At 42.4% G+C, this 21222-nt stretch overlaps 1 protein-coding gene across 1 annotated transcript in view; it reads right to left on the bottom strand.

Moving 5' to 3' along the window:
* The window catches only part of LOC128349701 (uncharacterized), a 269429-nt gene that overhangs the window by 147733 nt on the left and 100474 nt on the right, over positions 1 to 21222 (bottom strand). The window contains 2 exon segments of the mRNA XM_053306456.1: positions 19049 to 19178; positions 19719 to 20039. Coding sequence (XP_053162431.1) covers positions 19049 to 19178; positions 19719 to 20039 — 451 coding nt within the window.

Below are 21222 nucleotides of genomic sequence, written 5' to 3'. Positions count from 1 at the left end.
AGGGACACATATCCTTGTCTGTGGGTAAAGCTATCTGTCACCCCAGGTCAGACCATAGTGTGTCACAAGGAGACAACAGGTTCACTAGAGAGAGAGTCCTGATGAGCAAATAACTCAAAGAACCATGCTCTCCCCGTGCCTCTGTTTCAGCTCCACACACTACTTAAAAACAGGACAGAATCTGATTTGTGTATGTACATATGCAACATTTCTATCATGTACAAATACAAATATGACAAATAATTAAGTAATAATAATAAGTAGTTATTTCCACAGCATTACCTTCCTGATTAGTTTTCAAATGCTGACAGCTCAATATGCCTACAGTGAGGTATCTGGCCCTATCAGTTCCATTTGATTTCAGGATTGATGGATCTGCATTTAACCCAGGGGCCAGTGCACCCTGATATAAGCTGTTGCACAAGGAGATCAAAGCTAATTTGCAGCAACAGAAAGAACTCGGTTGTTTTAAAGAGATCAAGAATTAATGACACCCTTTAATGATCTAGAAAATTATTGTGAGCGTTTTCACCTGGAGGCGTTAGCAAAAATGCAAAAAAGGGGGGGGGATTACAGAGTTCATCAGAGTAATTTATGATGATGCAGAGGATGAATTCCACAGATGCCTTCTAACTCACAATATGTCAAGTCAAGCATGAAATACAATATATGCACTGGTATATGCTTTGAGGCACCTGCTGGTTAATTTTTTTCTTTGAAAAGATCCTGAACGCATCTTTCATCCACTCCCTGTTGTGTTTTCCTTCCAATTTCCTCTGAAGACATGACCCCAAAGCTACAAGGTCAATGAAACCATACACCGCAATCCATGAACAATGCTAGGCACACCAATGTGTCAAGGTAAAAGTCTAGAGAAAATCATCTTAAAAGAAAAACCTCAGAGATGAAACCATTCTTTAAACATTTGCTACCCATCTTCTAAAGCAAAATAAAAATAAAAAATAAAAATAAATGCAGCCTTGTAAGCGTAAGCTAATTACTAGGGATGATGAAACGGTGTCAGTTATTTTCCCCAAAGATACCAGATATTAGTCTCTCTCTTTACTACTCAGAGCTTCTCATCATCTGTTGATTGCTGAAAGGTCCCTAATGGAACATAGGAAGCTGCCATACACTGAGTCAGACCATAGGTCCATCTAGCTCAGTATTGTCTTCACAGACTGGCAGTGGCTTCTCCAAGGTTGCAGGCAGGAATCTCTCTCAGCTCTATCTTGGAGATGCCAGAGAGGGAACTTGGAACCTAGATGCTCTTCCCAGAACCGCTCCATCCCCTGAGGGGAATATCTTACAGTGCTAACACATCAAGTCTCCCATTCATATGCAACCAGGGTAGACCCTGCTTAGCTAAGGGGGCAAGTCATGCTTGCTACCACAAGACCAGCTCTCCTCTACTAACGCTTTTTGTAAGTGTGGCGGGAGGCTATCTTCCCAGGTTAACGGAGATGTTCATACTATCATAGAAGAGGTAAGATCCACCACACTTCAGTGTGTATGACCCAAAATACAAATATGACAAATATTTATAGACGGCTTTTCCAGAAAAGTCCCCAGTCCCCAAGGGGCTCACAATCTAAAAAAGAAACACAAGATAAGACACCAGCGCAGCCACTGGAGGGATGGTATGCTGGGGATGGATAGGGCCAGTAGCTATCCCCCTGCTAAATAAAGAGAATCGCCACTTTTTAAAGGTGCCTCTTTGCTCAGTGTGAGACTGTTGTAAAGTATCTGAAAAGCACAAAGTTCTAACTGACCCAAGCATGAAGCCAAGACACAGAGGTGCTTCACACAATCCATGTGAAGCGCCAGACGGGGTTCAGCGGGGAGAGTGGGCTTAGCCAGATCGGCTGCCCAGACGAGCAGCTGCTCCGGTTGGGCACCCCTGCGCCCGGCCGCAGCTCCATTGGGAGCTCCGAGGGTTGAGGGAAGGGGAGCCCCACTGTGCAATGGCCTGCCCCCCCCGAACCCCAGGAAGGGGTCCCCCTCCCCTCTCCCCGAGTGTGCCAGCCACGGTGGCACACGATCCATAAAACAAGGTTAACAGAACACTCGCTCCATTAACCTCATTTAAGGGGAGGGGTTGTTAGGCAGGCTAGCCGCCAGAGAACCACCGGGCTCAGCCCAGTGGTTCCCACGATTGATCAAGACCGGGCTGGGCTCCGTTAGTCTGGTTTTGATGAATCATGATAATAGCTTCACAGACAAAAGCAAAGGACTGTTGCAAACTGCTTCTTCAAGCTAGAGGGCTTCCAGATGAGAAAGGTCACGTGAGAGAACTGGGGGAAACCATTTCCATTTTTCAGCACAAACCCATGTGAGTGGTTTGGCCTGAATGATCTCCTTTGGGGGTCTGAACAGTCCTAAGCCTTCATGGACTAGAAACTGTAGACAGTCCTCAGATAAGTATTTGCTTGTTTTCCCTCCTTCACCCTCCTAATCTAAGTTTTACGCATCAGACTTCTCCAAAGAGTTGTATTTGTAATAAGCAATAAATATATTATTATAAGAGGTTTTGCATGTACTCATATATCATATATTTCTCATATATCAAATACATACAAACAGGGGAACACACTAGCTAATATGACTTCAACAAGAATCCTACTCAGTCCCACATATGGTGATCATTTAGAACACAGCAAAAGCAAAACACTTATTTTACCCACAGGAGGCTGGATTGAGTCCAAACCCTTTTCATCCACCATAATATATTTAGTTGGGATATCCCCCCAATTCCTCAAGGGAGCAGAAGAATGGCCCAAGATTTTAGGCCAGGAAAAACTGTCCTAAACAATGTGCCACTCATAACAGAGACACTAACATAACAAAAAATATATATACAGTACTATGCAACACACTTATCTATCTTTATGGTATTTTGCTTTGGGGATTTTTTGCTACTATTTTACTCCAGAATACATATGGAAATAATAATGCATAAGGAAATAACGATACATAGGAAAAATACATACAGTTTCAGAGTAAATATGCATACAGATTTTGTAGCAGCTGACTCACATTCTGTGCAGTGTTTGTTGTTTTTTTAATACTTTCAGATTAGTGTTTGAATAAATAACATTGTTCATCTACTATATAATTGTGTGCTGGTTTTAGTACTTCACTTACTAGAAATACCCTGCCCACAACATCCAAAAACTGCATTTGCCTTATTTGCAGCTGCATTACACTGTTAGCTCATATTCATCTTTTGACTGATCAAGACAAACATTTCTTTTCTCTGCTTAGCAGTTTCCAACAATAATACAAACATTTCAATTCATCTCCAGATGCATGACCTTATATTTCATGCTATTCATTTTCATTTTGATTCTATGACAGAGATTCATGATACTACCCAGTATATCCTACATTATGTCTCAGTCATTCTCTTTATTAACCATTCTTTCTAATTTCATGTCTTCCAAAGATGCCATCATGAGATGCCCACTTCAATGTTTTGCATCTCATGAAAGACTTTTAATATCTTATTCTTACTATTCTTATGCATGTGAATATGTTTTGTCAGAACAGATAATCCACTCAATTTGCTCAAAGATGACTCAATGGAATGGATCTATTTTAGACTGCAGCCTCAAAAATTGGGATTATTTCATCACTCAATCCACAGTAGTAGTAGTAAATTTAGTAGTAGTAAGTGTATTGCGGTCACAGATCAGATTAACAATTAATAACATTAATAAGAAAATTCAAGAATTTTCAAAATCACAAACTGTTCAAATTACGAATACAGTCTTTACGGAGCTTCGATGCCACAAAACAGAACTTTGCCACATTATTTGAAATTGGTCAGCATAATTTCCAAATAAAATTGGTCTGTGTGGCCAGGATAAATGGCTAAAATAGGAGCAATAAATTTGGTGCGAGCGTCCTTATAAAATTGGCAATAAAGAATAACATGGGTGACAGACTCTATATCCCCTGAACCACAGAGGCAACAGCGCTGATCATAAGGAAGTTGTTTGAATTTACCATCAAGTACTGCTGACGGAACTCTCAATCCATTGAATTCCAAGAGGTGCAATCCCAAGGATGCAAAATGGTATATCATGATTGACTCATGATTGGAGCAAATGTAGCTTGCTTTGGAAATCCATGAAGATCAAATTCCTGTACAGGAATTCCTGTTCAGGAATTGGCAAAGGCTCATCCTCCACTCTCTAGTCTCATTTTATCCAGGCTGAAAACTCAGGATTTGGCACATGGTAGTGCCAGTACAGATAAGATGAGGAGCTGTTTAAACATAAACCTTGAACATTCTATTGGTCATAAAATCAAAACTGTCAAACCTGATGGATTGTATGCAGATATGAGTAAGGTGACAAGAGACACCATCCCTCCAGATGTTGTATATAGTCCCTCACCAATCGCTGTTTTCCCAATCGCGGGTTTGAGTATCTGCAACTGGGAAACTGTGACCTCCCTCACCAACTGCGACCCAAGTATCCGCGGTTTGGTGAGTTTTTTAAATTATTATTTGGTGGTTTGGGGGGGGGGATTTCCAGGGTCTGGGGATCATTTCCGGGCATCCGGGGGTGATTTCCAAGGGTCCGGGACCGGGGATTATTCTATCTGTTTTCTACCTTGTTTTCGGTCTTTCCACAATCGCGATTCCCCTAAGCCCACGTTTGCCATTGGTTTCAATGGCTCGTCTACCATGAATTCACCAACCGCAAGGTTTTGTGGGAAAGGAACCCTAGCGGCTGGTGAGGGATGACTATATATCTGCTGAAAAATGGCTGAGATACAACAGTTTAAATATCACTCCTAACAAGAGATGCCTCACATGTTTGCTTTGCTATTTTTGTCATCAGCTAACGTATCTTATTATTTTTAATGTCCTTTAAATGTTTATTTTAAAATCAGATATATGCTGAAGCTTAATCCTATGTTGTTTTGGGGAAAAACAACAATCCAATAATTCCCGCATTATTAGCCTCCCCCAAGTCCCTATGATAACAGGGTAAAGTCAATGAAGGGCACTTATTGTCAGTTTTGCCCACTGAGGTTCTGAGGCCAGATTATTGTATTGTAGTTATTTATTTATTGGGGGGGAGGTGGCAGGTGGGGAGAGACAGGACAAGCGAGTGACTTCCTGGTTCTGAATGTAGCTGCTTGATAAGGAGAGTCTATGAGTGATCTGGCACTTCTAGAACTAAACAGACATTCCCTTCCTTCTCCCTTTCTTTTTAAGGGCTTTTATTTCCATTTTCCACTGAGGAAGTAGCAATGGGTCTTGTCAGGACACACAAGGTGGGATGGGGTGGCAAATGGACTTGGGAGGGAGGCAGCAGTAAGATGGCAGGGGCCCTTGCAAGGGCACACAAGGCAGTGGTAGACTTTGGACATTAACTTTCTACATCAGACATATTCTGCCCGTGAATACGGAGGCTCCACTTAGCCAGGATGGGTAAAAACTACTGCTAAATATCCATTCCCCATGGTGACCAATCAGATTATCCTTTTCAAATAGCCTGCAAATTAATATGCATTCAATTTTCACCCATCTCGAAAAGGCGGGGACACTGCATGTTAAGATGCCTATTTTAACTTCTGTGTCATATAAGCTATAAAGACTTTGTACAGTTGTGTATATTATGCTGCTCTAGAAGTGAAGCTCCATGTACCCACCACACTTTGCCTTGGTCTTGCAGCTCAAGATTGGTCTGAGGAGGAATGCAACCATTCAACAAGTATAATTTCCCCAATTACTTGCTAGACATGCTCCTGATGAATTTCTGCCTATGCATCTTTGCAAGGCACAGTGCTCCCCCCAAAAACCACCTGTATAGTAAAGGTCCCCAATCCAGCCACAATAACATCCTATAGATATACCTGAAAGTTTTCTGTTTCATGCAGGTCTACAAAGCACAGTTCTTTACCCAAATGCTATGTAGTATTGCAGGGCTTGGAGCCTTTACACATAAGTAGAACTCACTCTTACTTGCAAGAACCTTGCTTCCTTGCTTGCAAGTAGACACTAATTAGGCCTTCCATTCTTACTTCCCAGTAAATCCTCAACTTTAAGCATGAGTAGACCTGGAGTTATTTGTGGGTGGGCATCACATCTTACTTGTGAGTAGACCATCAGCCTTCCTCATGAGTTGCTCTTCAAAATTACTTGCAATTAGACAGTGCCTCCCAAGTAGCCTTCGGCCTCAACCTTATGAGGAGACCTCATCCTTACTTGTGAGTATGTCTAACCTTGAGAAAGGATGCAAGATTTACTGCAAAGATTACAGAGTCTGCTTTTGTCTCATATCCCCACCTTTTTGTTGTATTTACTTTATTACAGCATGAACAAATTTGAATAAAACTGTTAATGGTGGAGGGGAATGCAGTCTACTCGTGAGTTAAGGTGGGTCTGAGTAAGTGTGTATCTCTACTCACAAGTAGATAGCCTTATGAATAGATCCTCAATGGTACCTGTAAGTGTGGGGTCTACTCTGGAGTAAGAGTAGTCTATTCACAACCAAGGGTGCGACGTTTTCACAGGAGTAAAGTTCTGAGTCTACTCACAAGTAAGAGCATACACACCTTTATACATCACCTTTACATCTTTAGGTATATTTTCAAGGGTAAGGACTACTCATGTGTAAAGGTACGGGTGTATTCAGCCTCATTTCTAAAGCAGTATAATATATGAGAGCCACCTTAAGTGGCTCGGCGGGGAAATGCTTGACTAACAAGCAGAAGGTTGCTGGTTCGAATCCCCACTGGTACTATATCAGGCAGCAGCAATATAGGAAGATGCTGAAAGGCATCATCTCATACTGCATGGGAGGAGGCAGTTGTAAACCCCTCCTACTAAAGAAAACCACAGGGCTCTGTGGGTGCCAGGAGTCAGAACTGACCTGATGGCACACTTTACCTTTATAATATATGAGACTGTACAAAGTCTTTACAGTTTATATGGCTCAGAAGTTAAGATGGACATCTTAACTCACAGTTTCCATGCTTTTTAGAGCATGAATGAAAATTAAAAGTAGCTTAACTCTCCTCTTAACCTGAAGGTTTTTGGATGACTGAACATAGATTCCTTTAGTGGACTGATTGATTGATTCATGTTTGCCAAAATACTGTTCACCAAGGGCAATACATTCTTGCAATGTGCATGCATGTATATATGACTAAAAATGACAAAATCAGTTTGTTTCATTCTAGCCATGATGTCATAAACATGTAGACAAATATGTATTGGTATATGACTTAAATACATTTCACCTGCTTTCTAGCTTTTGTATCCTGAAACTGACCACCTGTTTTGCACAATAACTGACAGATTATATGTTAACAAATTATTATGGACTAAAAACATCCCTCATGTGCTTATTATCATGTTGCTCCGAGCAGCGCCATGAAGCACCAGTAGAAATGTCAATGCTGCTTCAGAACGTACATTTTCAGACTGCATCTGTAAAGCTACAGGTTAAAGTCTGATGCACAGTTTCAACATCCCCCCCCCCATATTGAAACATAACAAATCCCTCTCCACACCTGAGTCTTGTTTACAAATTATGTGATATCATTTCAGATCTAAATATGGAATTCTCTTTTCTTTGGTTTCTGGGAGTCCGTGAGGATTAACAGATCAATCTGTTTATGAGAAGCAAGAGAGATCTGAGACCAGGTTCTGCAAGGAACTTCGTCCAAAACAAATATCAGTCATCAAGTGTTCTTCCTCTGATGATTTCACAAGGCTTGGCAATAACTGGATCCTAATCCTAACTTGAAAATATTCTGCACTTTCCCGCTTAACAAATTGGGATAATATGGCAGAACATGTATTAGTGTAATGATGGAAAGCTAATCAACTTTCAGTGGTAAAAGAACCACCACTAACAGAGGTGAGGTCTGGGAAAGATCCTCATTATGTTTGGTTACAAGCATCTGATTGGCCCAGCACAGCAGGGATAGGATGGGTATTTGATCTAAGTCAGTCTGGAGCTATGATAAAGTGCTCTAATGGGAAGAGCCATTAAAACCTAGCCTGTTCCAAAATCTTAGCAGCAAGAAGGCAAGTGAGCCTTTTCTGTAGCCAAAACAAGGAGTCCATAACCTTAACTCTAAGGCATCCTTTGATGTTTAGCCTCAAGTTGTTGCAGAAATATAATCACACCTCAAGCTTTGCCGATACCTATGGCACAAAATGCACATGAATTGCAATGTAGCTATTTCATAACTCATTAGTGAAATTGAATTAATACAGTGGCATTCATTCAACTATCATAATTGCAAAAAAGCAAACTATATTTCTCGCTCAAAATGTATTTGAGGATAATCTAGCATGGACTAGGTTTTTCATGTGTAGCATCAGGATATCTTATAAGGTTTGCATCATTTCCACAGGGTGGCACTTTTCCACACGGGACATAAAGGGACATAAGGTTAGCTAACCTTTACAAGTTAAACAATAATCATCATTCTGCGATTCTGTTGCAGGTTTGCACAGAATAGCAGAGGATATTTTCAAACGATCCCCAAGTTACACCAGCTGTCACCAGCCACCAAGTTAAACCACCTATCCAAACCAGGTTTTAGGTGCTACCTCACAGCAGACCCAATGGGAAATGACCATCCTCTTATCTTGTAGGCCCATGCCAAATTTAATCAGGAGGAGAAAGTAGTTTACTGCAGACTAGTGGACAATGAAACCAATAAGCAACGTTAGGCTGAAACTGAAACTTTTTCAGCAATCCAGACACCTATGGCAAGAAATGAAGTGTTTTAGCTAAAGCAGAATTGCTACAAGATTCTCCCTAATGTATTAATTTCACATCTTATCCCTCTGAATACAAATTACATCATATTAATGACAAAAGCAGGCAAGCCTGAGCCGGTTTGAAAAAAATAAATTGCAAGGATAATTCTCAAACAAGACAAAAAGGATTACAAATCAAGCTGTAATATGCTGGAAGACTAATCCTCAACAATATTGAATGTAGACATTTCATGTCTTCAAAGAAGATATGCTGTTGGTTTCCCCCCCCCCCCCCCGAAACTTTGGCAGATGTGGACGGAGCCAGCTGATGAGAATATAAGCAGTCTTTCCCAAGCTGCTAAATCCCTGCTCTCCTGAACTCTTGATCCCATGAAGTGTGATCTGTTTATTTTGCTTCTGCTACAGGCTTCGAAAGGCACAAGGCACAGGTATGAAGGGCTGGGGGTGGTTCTATTCAACTCCCCCAAGAGCATCTGCCCATCCCCAGTTTAGAGAAATGCTCCATTTCTTCCTAGTTTATCTCCCAAGGTCAGTGCAATATCACAGAGCAGCCACGTAGCCTTTTCTTACCAGAAGCTGAATGTAGACTCTCCAAGCTCCAGTATCTGGAAAGGACACCTCTCATCCCACCTCCTCCACCACACACCACTCCACTGCTATCCGAGTCTGAACCTGGGGAGAGCCCAGAGCTTCCACTGCTACTGCAGTTTTCTCCAGTGTGCGCACCACCGGACTCGCAGCTGGAGCATTGCTGGGTCCTCATGCAGGCAGGTAGAAGGGAGAGCCGGAGGGCTCTGCTGGTCTGGAGGAAGAAGGGGGCTGAGCACCGTGTGGTTACTCGCTGGGCAGTGGCACCAGGTCCTGCTGTCTCTGAGCTGCGTGGGATTCCTCTCCTCTTAGTTGCTAGCCGGCTGCACGATGCAAGCTGACATCATAGGGGTCCACTAGGGAGGCTCCCTCCGTGGCTGCTGAAAAGGCTCCAGCTAGCTACAGTTTTGCAGAAAGAGGCTGGTTTCCAAGCTGGTTTCAAGGAATTAAACCAACCAAGGGCTGGATGGAGAGCTTCCGTTCCAAAACCTCAGGTTTTGTTTTTTGTTTTGTTTTTTTAAAAGGCATTGCCATAGAAAAGTTGTAAGCATTTGAAACATGTTCCAATGAAAAGGCGGTTTTGCTGGATGTTCCCCTTTGAGCAGTGGAAAAGGACTAAGACTGCAGGCTGCTGTGCACGCTTACCTGTGAGTAAGGCCCACTGAATACAAGGAGATTTACTTCCAAGTAAGCCTGCAGAGGACTGAGCTGCAGATGTTCATGCTGTTCAGATGATGTTTCAAACTGGCGAGAATTGCAGTGATTAACACTGTTCTACAAAGCCCTTGGCCTACCATTTCATAACAGAAAGGTAAAGAACAGGGTAAGGTAACAGAAAGGTAAAGACTGGCTCCCTAAAAGAAACAATGTGACTGCTGATGTTAAGACAGTGTTGCAGAACATTTGCTATGGAAAGGACAGGTTGTGCCTTTGAGTCCTGGCGACCACAGAGCCATGTGGTTTTCTTGGTCGAATACAGGAGAGGTTTACCATTGCTTTCTCTCGTGCAGTATGAGATGATGTCTTTCAGCACCTTCCTATATCGCTGCTGCCCGATTTAGGAGTCTCCCATATTCTGGGAAACACACCAGCCGGGATTTGAACCTCCTGCTCTCTAGGCAGGTTGCTTCCCCGCTGCACCATTAGGTGGCATTACATTTGCCATACTGGGGGCATTTTCTGGGTGACTGTGCAGACGGCGCCACTCTGAAGGGATGTATGAGTACCAGGAAGAACTTTGGCACACAACTGGGAATGGGGGGGGATAATTTCTAAGAGAGAGCAGGTAGAGTATGAGGTGGTGTAGAACAGGGATTCCCAATGTTGGGTCCCCAGCTGTTATTGGACTTCAACTCCCATAATCCCCAGCCCCTGTGGCCTTTGGTTGGGGATTATGGGAGTTAAGTTCCAATAACATCTGGGGACCCAATGCTGAGAATCCTGTTTAGAATGTCTCATCTGGGGACCTAAAATTGAGAATCCCTGGTTTAGAATGTCTCCAAAAACATCTGGAGACCCAACTTTGAGAATCCCTGGTTTAGAATGTCTCCAATAACATCTGGGGACCTAGCGTTGAGAATCCCTGGTTTAGAATGTCTCCAATAACATCTGGGGACCTAGCGTTGAGAATCCCTGGTTTAGAATGTCTCCTGCTAAAAGCAGAGCTTCCTGGGCACTGCAGGACTAGAGCTCCCACTCTTGTGCACAGCATCTGTATCCCTTGTGTTCACAAACAGCAGAGCTGGTAGGCCGTGCAAAGCTGGCTGCTGTATGATGCTGCAAGTTTCAGGACTGCTATATTAATATGCCTGGGATTTGAAGAAACCTGCTCAGATGAAAAGGGTTGCCAACATTTTTAGGAACATAGGAAGTTGCCACATACCCAGTCAGACCATTGGTCCATCTAGCACAGTACTGTCTACACAGACTGGCAGAAGCTCTCCAAGGTTTCAGGCAGGAGTCTCTCCCAGCTCTACCTGGGTATTTGTTATTTACCACAGCTTTACCACAGGTTTACTGTGAGTTCAAAGTTATAAGTTGGGCTACACTCTAATGCACAATGAAAAACCCGAATTGTGTGTGAAGTGCTCCCCGATAGCTCCCAGGGAGTAAATCTGGCTGATATGTGAAGGCAGACCCTCCATAGAGATGTGCACATTATAGAGGCCTCCGAACCAGTTCAAACGTGGCCACGGCGCGGGGTGGTAGCTCCATTTTTTGGAAATGATTTGGGGGCGGCAGCGTTCCTCCCTGCTGGCCTCTGCCCCCATTGTTTGCCGGAAATATCGAAAGTAGCAATTGCACATGCACCCGCCACGCACATTGCATGTTGTGTGCACATGTCCGCACCTCCGCGGTTCTGTGCACATCCCTAACCCTCCATTCTGGAGGAGATGCAAGTGAAAAGCCCTGTGTGAAAAATACCCTGGAGATGCTGGAGAGTGAACCTGGGACCTTCTGCAGGCAAAGCAGATGCTCTACCATCAAGGTATGGCCCCATCCCCAAAGGAGAATATCTTACAGCAGGCAGTGCTCATATATAGTCACCCATACAAATACAAACCTAGGTAGACCCTGCTTAGCGAAGGGGACCATTCATGCTCATTACCACAAGACCAGCTCTCCTCCTAGTCAGGGCTCGTCTGCTCTTGAGATACTTGTCCAGCAAACAAAAATTCAACAGAGGAAATTTTTCCTGTTACTATACCTTCATGCTGGGAAGAGCTTAAAAGTAAAGTGTGCCAATTGAGTCGGTGTCCTCGACTCCTGGTGACCACAGAGCCCTGTGGTCGTCTTCAGATTAGCCACTGAATTTTTGCTTTTCGTGTAGCTATTAAAGACACTGAGCACTGCCAGAAAACAGTTGGTAGCACTAGGATTTTGTAAATTCTCCACTGATATATTTAACATCTATTATATTCGCATAACTACAATAGATTGCGGGGGGTGGGCAGATGGGGGAGAAGCCTGGAATATCATCTTCTTTAATGAGAGAGCAATAAGTGTTCTATTCATCATAATTCCTGCAACAGTTTCCAGGATTCAAAGAGCATTTTTCAAGCTTCCTGATAAAAATGTTAAATCTCATTTTGTTTCAATGTTTGTTCTTTTTAAAAAAGAAACTTGCAGTAATCCCATTGCTGTTTGTAGTGGAATAAATAGCCAAACAAAAGTGCATTCAGCAATAAGGAATTCAGCTTTTTAAAAGGGATGACCTAGGAGCAAAGAGACCCTGCAAATATTTCCAGGAGAAGCAATCCACAGCTTCTCCTGTGGGGCCCAAAGAGGGTTGACACACAAGTGTCTGAGAAAACAAACTACCATATACAGAGTACAGTTGGTGCAGGCAGCAAGCTCCTGGGGGACCATCTCTTGGAGTTCAGGTTCCCACGGACATGGGTCCTATACCCCAGGATTTGCCTGACTCTTCCCCTTGAGATCTGAGTCCTGACTGTTACTTGCAGTCTGGGCCATGATAATGTGACTGGCTCCCACCTTTCAGCAGGCACTGAAAATATAGTTGTTCTAAAAAGGCTTTGGGGCATATTTCTTCTTCTTTCTGTGTTATTGGAACTAATATATGATATTATTATTGTGTAGTTTAGTGTGATGTTTTGTTGTTATGAGTGCTGTCTTTTATTATTATTATTATTATTATTATTATTATTTTATTAAATTTATTTATCATTATTATATATCGCTTTTCAACAACAACAATAACTCCTGATCTCACCCTTGCAGGCCTTGCAAAGAGCACCTCTTCTCATACTCCTTGCAAAATTTGCAAGAAACATGAGGAGATGAGACTGCTGGCAATCACTTCTCCTCCCTGCCTACCCATGCTAGTTTCAATGTGTGTGAAGGTCAGTTTTGAAAGGGGGCTGCCCACCACCACCACCAGGGTCATGAGGCAAGGCAGCATTTGGCATTTAGACTCAGGTGCTGCAATATCTTGGGCCAACCCTGCACACAAGCCGTGAACAAATTTTCAGAGATGTATCTCCAGAGGAAGCTGTTTGAAGCCCTAGATCAGGGATTCTCAACATTGGGTCCTCAGATGTTATTGGACTTCAGCTCCCATAATCCCCAACCAAAGGCAACTGGGGCTGGGGATTATGGGAGTTGAAGTCCAATAACATCAGGGGACCCAACGTTGAGAATCCCTGCCCTAGATGATCTGGGGAGAAGCTGCTGCAGAGGTGTAGCACGCATGCAGAGGGGGCTCATGCCCTCTTCTGTCCTTCATTCTGACATTTGAAGGGTTACACAAGAAATAAAATGTATTACTTTCTGTTAGCTTCTTTTGAAAAGGTTGCAGCTTGGTTTTGTGAACTTTTCCATTGCTGACCTAATCACATATCAGCTTTCCTTCAGCTTGCAGTGTTGCCATGAGGCCACAAATGGCCTCATGTTATGTCAGCGTGAAAAGGTAGCTTGCAAATCCACCCGCTCCCAGCCAGAGTTTCTTCCCGCACAGCTCTTTTCGGTCATCAAGTGACACTTTCGGCTGTAGGGCTTTGGAAATCATGGGAGCTCTCTTCCATGACTTGATCACGTGGCTTGATATTGCAGCATGAGATTCTTTCAATCTCTACCACAAAGTTTCTCAAATGTGAGAGAATCAATCAGCGAGAGCAGAGGTAATTTATTGCTGAGATCAGAACTTTCCTGACCTCTTCAAGGCTGAATGCCTTCCCTCTGAGAAACTGTTGGCAACTAATGCATCATGGCCCCATGCCTCGTCAACACTGATAGACCCCATCTGGTGATCAGTTCTCCCTATCAATCCAGCATTTTGCTAGGAGCACTTCTTATGCTGCAATATCCTCCCATTGATCAGATCACAGTATTAGGTGATACGTTAGAATTTCAAAAATACATCCTCTGTAGGTGATGTCCTTCATAATGTTCCTAACTCTTTTTGCTACTCAACATTTCATCAATACCATAAATAAACCAGGAATTGAGCTGTGTCAGCTTTGTCACTGATTTTAGCTGAAGCTTGGTGGGGGGCGGGATCTTTTCTTTTTGGCATCAGCCAGCAGCCCTGAAAGCAAATCAGCACCCAAATCTATTGCTCAGCTCCTAAGCTTGCTGACAAACCAACTTACTAAATCAAACCATTTTAAAATCTTTGATACATATTTTCTCCAAAACTTAATATGCCACAAGAAACAGGATAATATCATGGCTGTCTCCAGTGCGCCTTCCCAAGCTGCAGAATGTACAGCTATGTACTGCATATGGCACTTCAGATGTCAGAAATATTTCCAATAAAATATTGTTGCGAAATGGTGGCTTGGACACCTCCTTTTGTTAAGGAGATTCAAGCTGATAGTTTTGGCTGACAACTTGATGATCCTGAAGTGGTTTCTTAATAGCTCTGTTAACAGCTGCTATCACCTTCGAAGGCAGCCACCACTGGGAAACTTGGAAGTGTCACATTTCTCCCGCCTCAAAGCAGAGGCTTATGGGAAGGTGTAAGATTACCTGATCCCCACCCTCCCTCCCTGGCTTCCTCCCAGGAAGATATGTGTGAGTCAGTAAAAGAAACCACAGGCAGTTTCTAGCAAAGGAAGACTACTCTGAAAGGATTTTAAGAACCGAGAAGAGATATGAGCCACATATACAGTAGACCAGAGGCATTTTAGGATTCAGGGTTAGGCTCACTGATGTAAATGTTGGCTGCCTCTTAGGAATGTTCTCCTATCTTTCAACATCATCAAATGCTCAATTTGTGTACACAAACCAAATATTACAAAGAGACCATAAGTCTACATTGACTCTCCCTCCAAGGGAAACGAGAATCCAAGGTGCATTGCAAACCCCTAGAACCAGAGCTGTCTCTAGGGAGCTGTGGGGCCCAGAGCAAATCAGAGGGTGTGGGGCCCTTACACATTTGTATATTGTTGAAGATATTTCATGAAGGCTTCCAGATACTGAACTGTCAGCAAGCTATGCTACAGAGGTAGGAGAAGGTTAGTGGTTACCTGGTGGTTACCAGCCCCACCTTGCCTCAATCTCCCCACCTTGGTGCTTTCCAGACTAGCTGCTCAAGAGCAGCAAAATGCTTCCATTCAGGCAAGTCGCATTTGAAACATAAGCAGCAGCGGGAGCAGTCTCACGGAAACTAACAACCCCCCAAAACAGCAACTTTTTTACGCTAGATATACAACATAGCTCTCTATCGCAGCAATTAAATTCAAAACAAGGCATCAGAAATGTGAACAGCACCCTGCAGTCCCACGTAGGGACTGCGGTGTCACAATGCAGGAAGTGTGGAAGCACACTCCCAAGATCCAACGTGGCCCCATTGCAGGGTCTAATCTGGAAAGCGCCCTGGACTCTCGGTTTACACTGCAACTCTTCAGCTTTGACTGCACTACTTCTCCAAACTGTACTGCACTGAAACTCTGCTGGACGCAGAGCCCTTATATACTCTTCTTCCCTCTGTTTTTTAAACAAACCGATCAACAAATTCAAATTCAAAAAAACCCTATTTTCTTCATTATCTCCCTCACTCTGAGTAGCAGCAGGGAGGGGACAAACACGCGCCCCCTCTCCCCTAGCTACACCCCTGCTGCAGAGAGACACTTTATCAGCACAATGGCCTCTTTTTGACATTAAACACATTTGCATACATTAAAATAAAATCTTGCCAGATATTCCAAGGCCATAAAAATACAGGCAATGTTGGCAGGAGAGTCAGCTATTTCAGCTCCTCATGGTGACAAGATTCCATGAGGAAGACCATCCCCTGTGTATCCCTACATGTCAGCTGAAAGAGCCCTAATAGCCTGATCCGAAATAGTTTTACTCAGAAGTAGGTGCAACTGAGTTCAATGCAATTCATACTTAGGACTGCAGCATAATGCCCTTTGCTGCAACTTGATCCCCATTGCTTTTTGTCCTTCCATCAAGGACGTTAATAAGCAGCTGATCCTCTTGTTTCATGGCAGCCCTTAGTTATTTCAAGAATACTACCCCCTTCCTTCCCTATATTTTATAAGGGCTGGTCTACATTTTATACTTACCTTGTGTGGGGACCCTAGAAACAATCTCCAAGAGGCTGCTGATTCCAGCTGCAGCTTTAAGCTAATCTAGTGGATTCCACCAATCACAAGGATAGTTTCCATGACAATGCCCTCCAAGTACTAATAATAATGTGTAGGCTGACCCTCCATTAAATATTATCCATTCCTACATCTTGCCCTTTTCTTTCTTGTTTAAACAGTTTTTAAAAATTATTGTTAGTTTCCACTTAGGATAATAAACATTCATAAAATCAAATACAGGTATATAGCTGTCCTAAAACATTTACTGCTAATCTTATGCGTAGCTATGCAAAGCACCTTTGACACTCAGTTTGAATTATCTCCATTTAATGAGTCCTTCAGAAAAAATGTAGCAACGAAAACCAGACACAATATTCCAGCTGAGGCCTAACCAAGAATGTAGGGATAGAGATAAAGTCAGATACACACTGAAGGACCCAAATACTGTATAAAAATATGGGGGAGGGCTAACAAAATGCATGTGCCAACAACGTTTTCAAGTTTATCACTATCAAAGTCAGAGCTTTTTTTATTTAAAAATATATAAGCCTTGTGTTTCAGGAATCTATCAACACCTGTCATTTTGTGCAGCTCAGTTTCGATTAAGTACTGTTCTCTTGGACTCAGTTGTGGTATTTTCATCCAATGTCCTGAAGCTAGTGAAGAATTCCAAAAGTTCTAGAGAAGGTCATGTCATTCAATATTTGTGGGTTTTGTTTTTTCATTTTCTTTATTTTTTTTCTCATTTCAAAATATTCAGTGTTTTCCAAAAGATACTGTAGTAGTTAGCTTCTCCTTCTGGGGGAAACATAAAAGCTTTCTAAAACCTTGGGCACCACCTATTGGCCAATATCCATATATCTTTTACTTCAGTTAACAGAGGGTATGCTAGTGCTCTCTGTAAACCATTTGAAACGAAAGGGTAATAGGAAGTTGGGACAACCATTATCAGTTCTGTTGGCAGAAACTATTTCAACAGCCACATTAATCTTCCATCATCCTAAGAAGCTCTTTGTGAACCCAGCCACCATTCTGGTGCTTAGGGGGTAAGTGGGCATGTAGCAGAGTATCAACAGTATCACTGATCAAGCAAGAGCTGAGATGCTACTTTAGAAACAACCCTAGCAATAGTAGTAATTAGTTATGTAAGATGGTCAAATAATTTAACTTATTTTTGAGATCCAGATAAAAAACTATCCTTCTGGCTGGAGGAATTAAGATTTCCTGCCACAAGTTTAAATTTCATGTATTATTATCTTCTATTGAAGGAGATGCTTAATAAATACCTCTTCATTCTCATAAAGGAAATTCCCAGTAAGATTCACCAGAAATACTTATTCTGTTCTACTGCTCCCTTATTATGTGTGGTATGTGAGTGCTTTGTGTAACAGAATACCGTATTTACCTGAATCAAAGATGACTATGAATTTAAGATGACCCCCTTGAAAATATAGGTTAAATCCAAATTATACCTTAAGATGACCTCCTGATTTCTAATATCAAAAAATTTGGAAAAAACCTAGTCTTGGATTCCAGAAAATACAGTAGCACATCTGCGCATCACAGTAGTTTTAATAACTATAGCTAGAGCTGAACCAAAAAGGGGAGGGCAGTTTTTGTGAACATGTTTTATTATCTGGGAGCAGAAGGGAACGCATCCCCATTGCCAGGACATCCAGGCTGATATGCAGCGTGGTTGCCACAGCAATAGGGATATTCCCTTCCCACGCTAATTTACACTGAGAGCAAACCCTTTGCTTTGTTTACCCTCAGTGTATTGATTCGACGGCACACTTTACTATCCAAAAACCTACTTTTCACCTTTAAAATGTCAAGAATAATAACATGATGCCACACCAACTATAAAAACGCAACATAGGCCACAAACATAACTGTGCAGTATGATCTACCACAAAAATCCCATGAAGAAGCTCCTGGATTCATAATAGTGTCTTACAGAGGCAGCATGGATGGCATGCAGTTTTTCATCATAATGTCCACCATCTTACCGTTACAGTTTGTGAAGTAGCACACTACATATTTACAACATAACCTAAAAGTGTGGATATTCTACAGTTACAGACTGCTTTCCTTCCCCAAAACGCTACATAAAAGAAATCATACTCGTAAAGATCAACTAGACCAAGAAGAGGCACTCTGCAAGGTCCCACTGATGTCAATTCCCCACACTAATCTCAAACGTGAAGCCCCCTGGAAGGGACAGAACCTCAAACTGCCTCTTCTTATCTGCCACCCAGATAGATGCCTTTGCACCAAAGCTACAAAATTATGTTTATAAACAGCTTCCATTCTCTGAACAGGATGTCAACGAGACATTTATGTCACCATAAAGAGACGCAAGTTTTGGGTGGTATAGAAATGAAATAAATAATTAAATTAAATTAAATTAAATTAAATTAAATCCTTACTGAGACAGCTCATCATAGGTCTCTAATATAGAAGGGAAGAATCCAGTCTCTCTAAAAGCTTCCCAATTGACTGGGGAAATCACTTCACCTTCCTGCATCCATAAGTGTAAAATGTCAATGGTAATATGACTAGAAAAACCAAACCTCTTAAAAATAAACAAAAATATCACAGAATGCTCAGAAATCAGGGGTCAAACAATAAAGCATGAGACTCATACCAGGAAAGGAGGTGCGCCGTCTCAAGCCCACGCAGTCTAAACCGGTGGGCGTACTCTGGGAGTAAAGGTGCAACTTGAGAGGAATGGCATCAAAAACCACTGGTGAAGTAATGCATGGTCTCATTTTAACCTATAGAAAAATACAAAAGATAACAGCACTGAATTTAAGGAGGCATTTAGCTTGGACTTCCTACGAGCCTTTACACATTAGACAATTCTTGCTTTTCACTCAGTCTCAGCCTGCTTGTCAGAACTAGGCCCTGTGTGGTTCCAGAGAAAGCAAACTAAGATTTTAAAGCAGAGCAGTGAATGTTAATTAGAGAGAGTGCAAGGAACTTTGCATGCATCAGAAACTCTAAAAAAAAATTAATACAAAAGATCCTCTGGTAAACTGAGAGAACAATAATAAATCTATTTTTTGGAATATATAGACTCTTCGATGCACCCACCCGCCATCACCAGTGTACAATGCATGATAGAATAGGCCCCAAAGAGAAGAAACACTCTTCCAAAATAAGTCATTTTGTTGGCAAGTTGATTAGTGCACACTTGACTACCACACACCGTTAGAAGTTTTGAAAAGCAGCAGAATTGGTTAGTGGTAAGTCTGAAGAGAGCCGCAGAGAGATGCACCCAGAGAGAGGAGACAGGGTTATCTTGGGTTCCTTACTTTTAACTGATCGTCTAGGAGGGTACTTGAGTCAGTCCCCCTGTCTGATTGTGTCTCCTTCACAAGCTTCCTTTTCCGATTCCTTTCCATCCATGCATCATCAAAGCTGAAACGCTTGTATAGGGGTCTGCGTCTCTTCCTCTGGGTCTGCTCTTTTGCTTTTCCCTCCTGAGAATGGAAGGCAAGCATCCAGGCTTTGTTCTCTATGTTTGAGAACGAGTGTGGAGATAGTGGCATCTGAGTAGACCTCTTTCTGCACTGAAGACCCCGTTTCTCACCTGGCCTCTTTTCTGACGGGATTTGACTTTGCTGAGCACTCTCCTGTTTGTGAGTGACAGGTGAAAACAAGAACTTTGTTGATTTGTTTGTTGGCCACACCAGGCAACTGCCCTCAAAGCAACCATGCTGAACCTGGAATTTCATGTTACATTTGCCCAAAGTAATACTTCCTACACCATATAAACACAACTTCTACTGGAGCCTCGAATGATTCCTAGTAGAGCTTTACAGTGTGGATACTGCAGGCTGAATGAAAGTCAAACATGCACTTGCTGACCTGTATAAATTTGCAGTGTCGACAAGCATGTGCACATACAAACCAAGGCAAGAATAATAGCCGAAGCTCACTCTGGACCATCAGTTATATCTCTAGCTTTAAGTTTCCTTATTCTTAAGTATGATTCTGAGAATGTGTGAATTGCTTGATGTTTCAAAGAGCATCATGTGCAGGGTATTGACACACTTCTGCATCTCCTAGCAGAGCAACTTGTGAATGGTAAGCAATGAAGATTGTTCTCCCAATAACTGCACATATTATACAGAGGGGGGGAAACAACCCTGGATCTGAGTCTTTCTGGATGCATGCTCAATGATCAAAGCTGCCTCAAGTTTCAAGGATCCCTAAGAAAACTGCCCTTCTTGGGCCCCCTCCTACCTGGGTGGGTCACTCCACCATCACCACAAAAAGGCAATGGGACTATGGGAGCAGACATGGTTTCAGTCAGGCCCTCTAAGCACTGAGCAGCTGCCCAATTGCACTGATCCCCGACATCACTCCTACACTCAACAAGGAACCTTTGCAATCCTGGCTTGTGGTTGAGTATGCATACAATACACATTTTTCTAAGTTAACACCTTAGATTGTATATCTCTTTTTCCATGTTCAGACATCTATATCTATCTCTATCCAGCATACCTAATACATTTCTTATTGTATTAACTGCCTTACAAAGTGAACATTTTCAAGATGGGAAACTACTTGAAGAGGTTTTGTAAAAGCCACATTTTCTTTTGGACACGCATACAACCTTTTGCTGTGTGAACACCTCTGAAATGAGGCAGCCTTGTCCTGTTTGGGACTCTCAAGTGAAACAAATGACCCAGTGGGAAACATGGTGTACTCTGGAACACCTAAACTGTTCAAAATATAAGGAGGTCTATACATTAGTAACAGTGCATCCATGCATGAATGCCTTGCAGTGTGGAAATACTGCCTCTAGAAGGC

The sequence above is a fragment of the Hemicordylus capensis genome, chromosome 3 (genome assembly GCF_027244095.1).
Source record: "Hemicordylus capensis ecotype Gifberg chromosome 3, rHemCap1.1.pri, whole genome shotgun sequence".
Taxonomy (NCBI): domain Eukaryota; kingdom Metazoa; phylum Chordata; class Lepidosauria; order Squamata; family Cordylidae; genus Hemicordylus; species Hemicordylus capensis.
The sequence above is the reverse complement of the archived record's forward strand: the minus strand, read 5'-3'. Positions and strand labels throughout refer to the sequence as shown.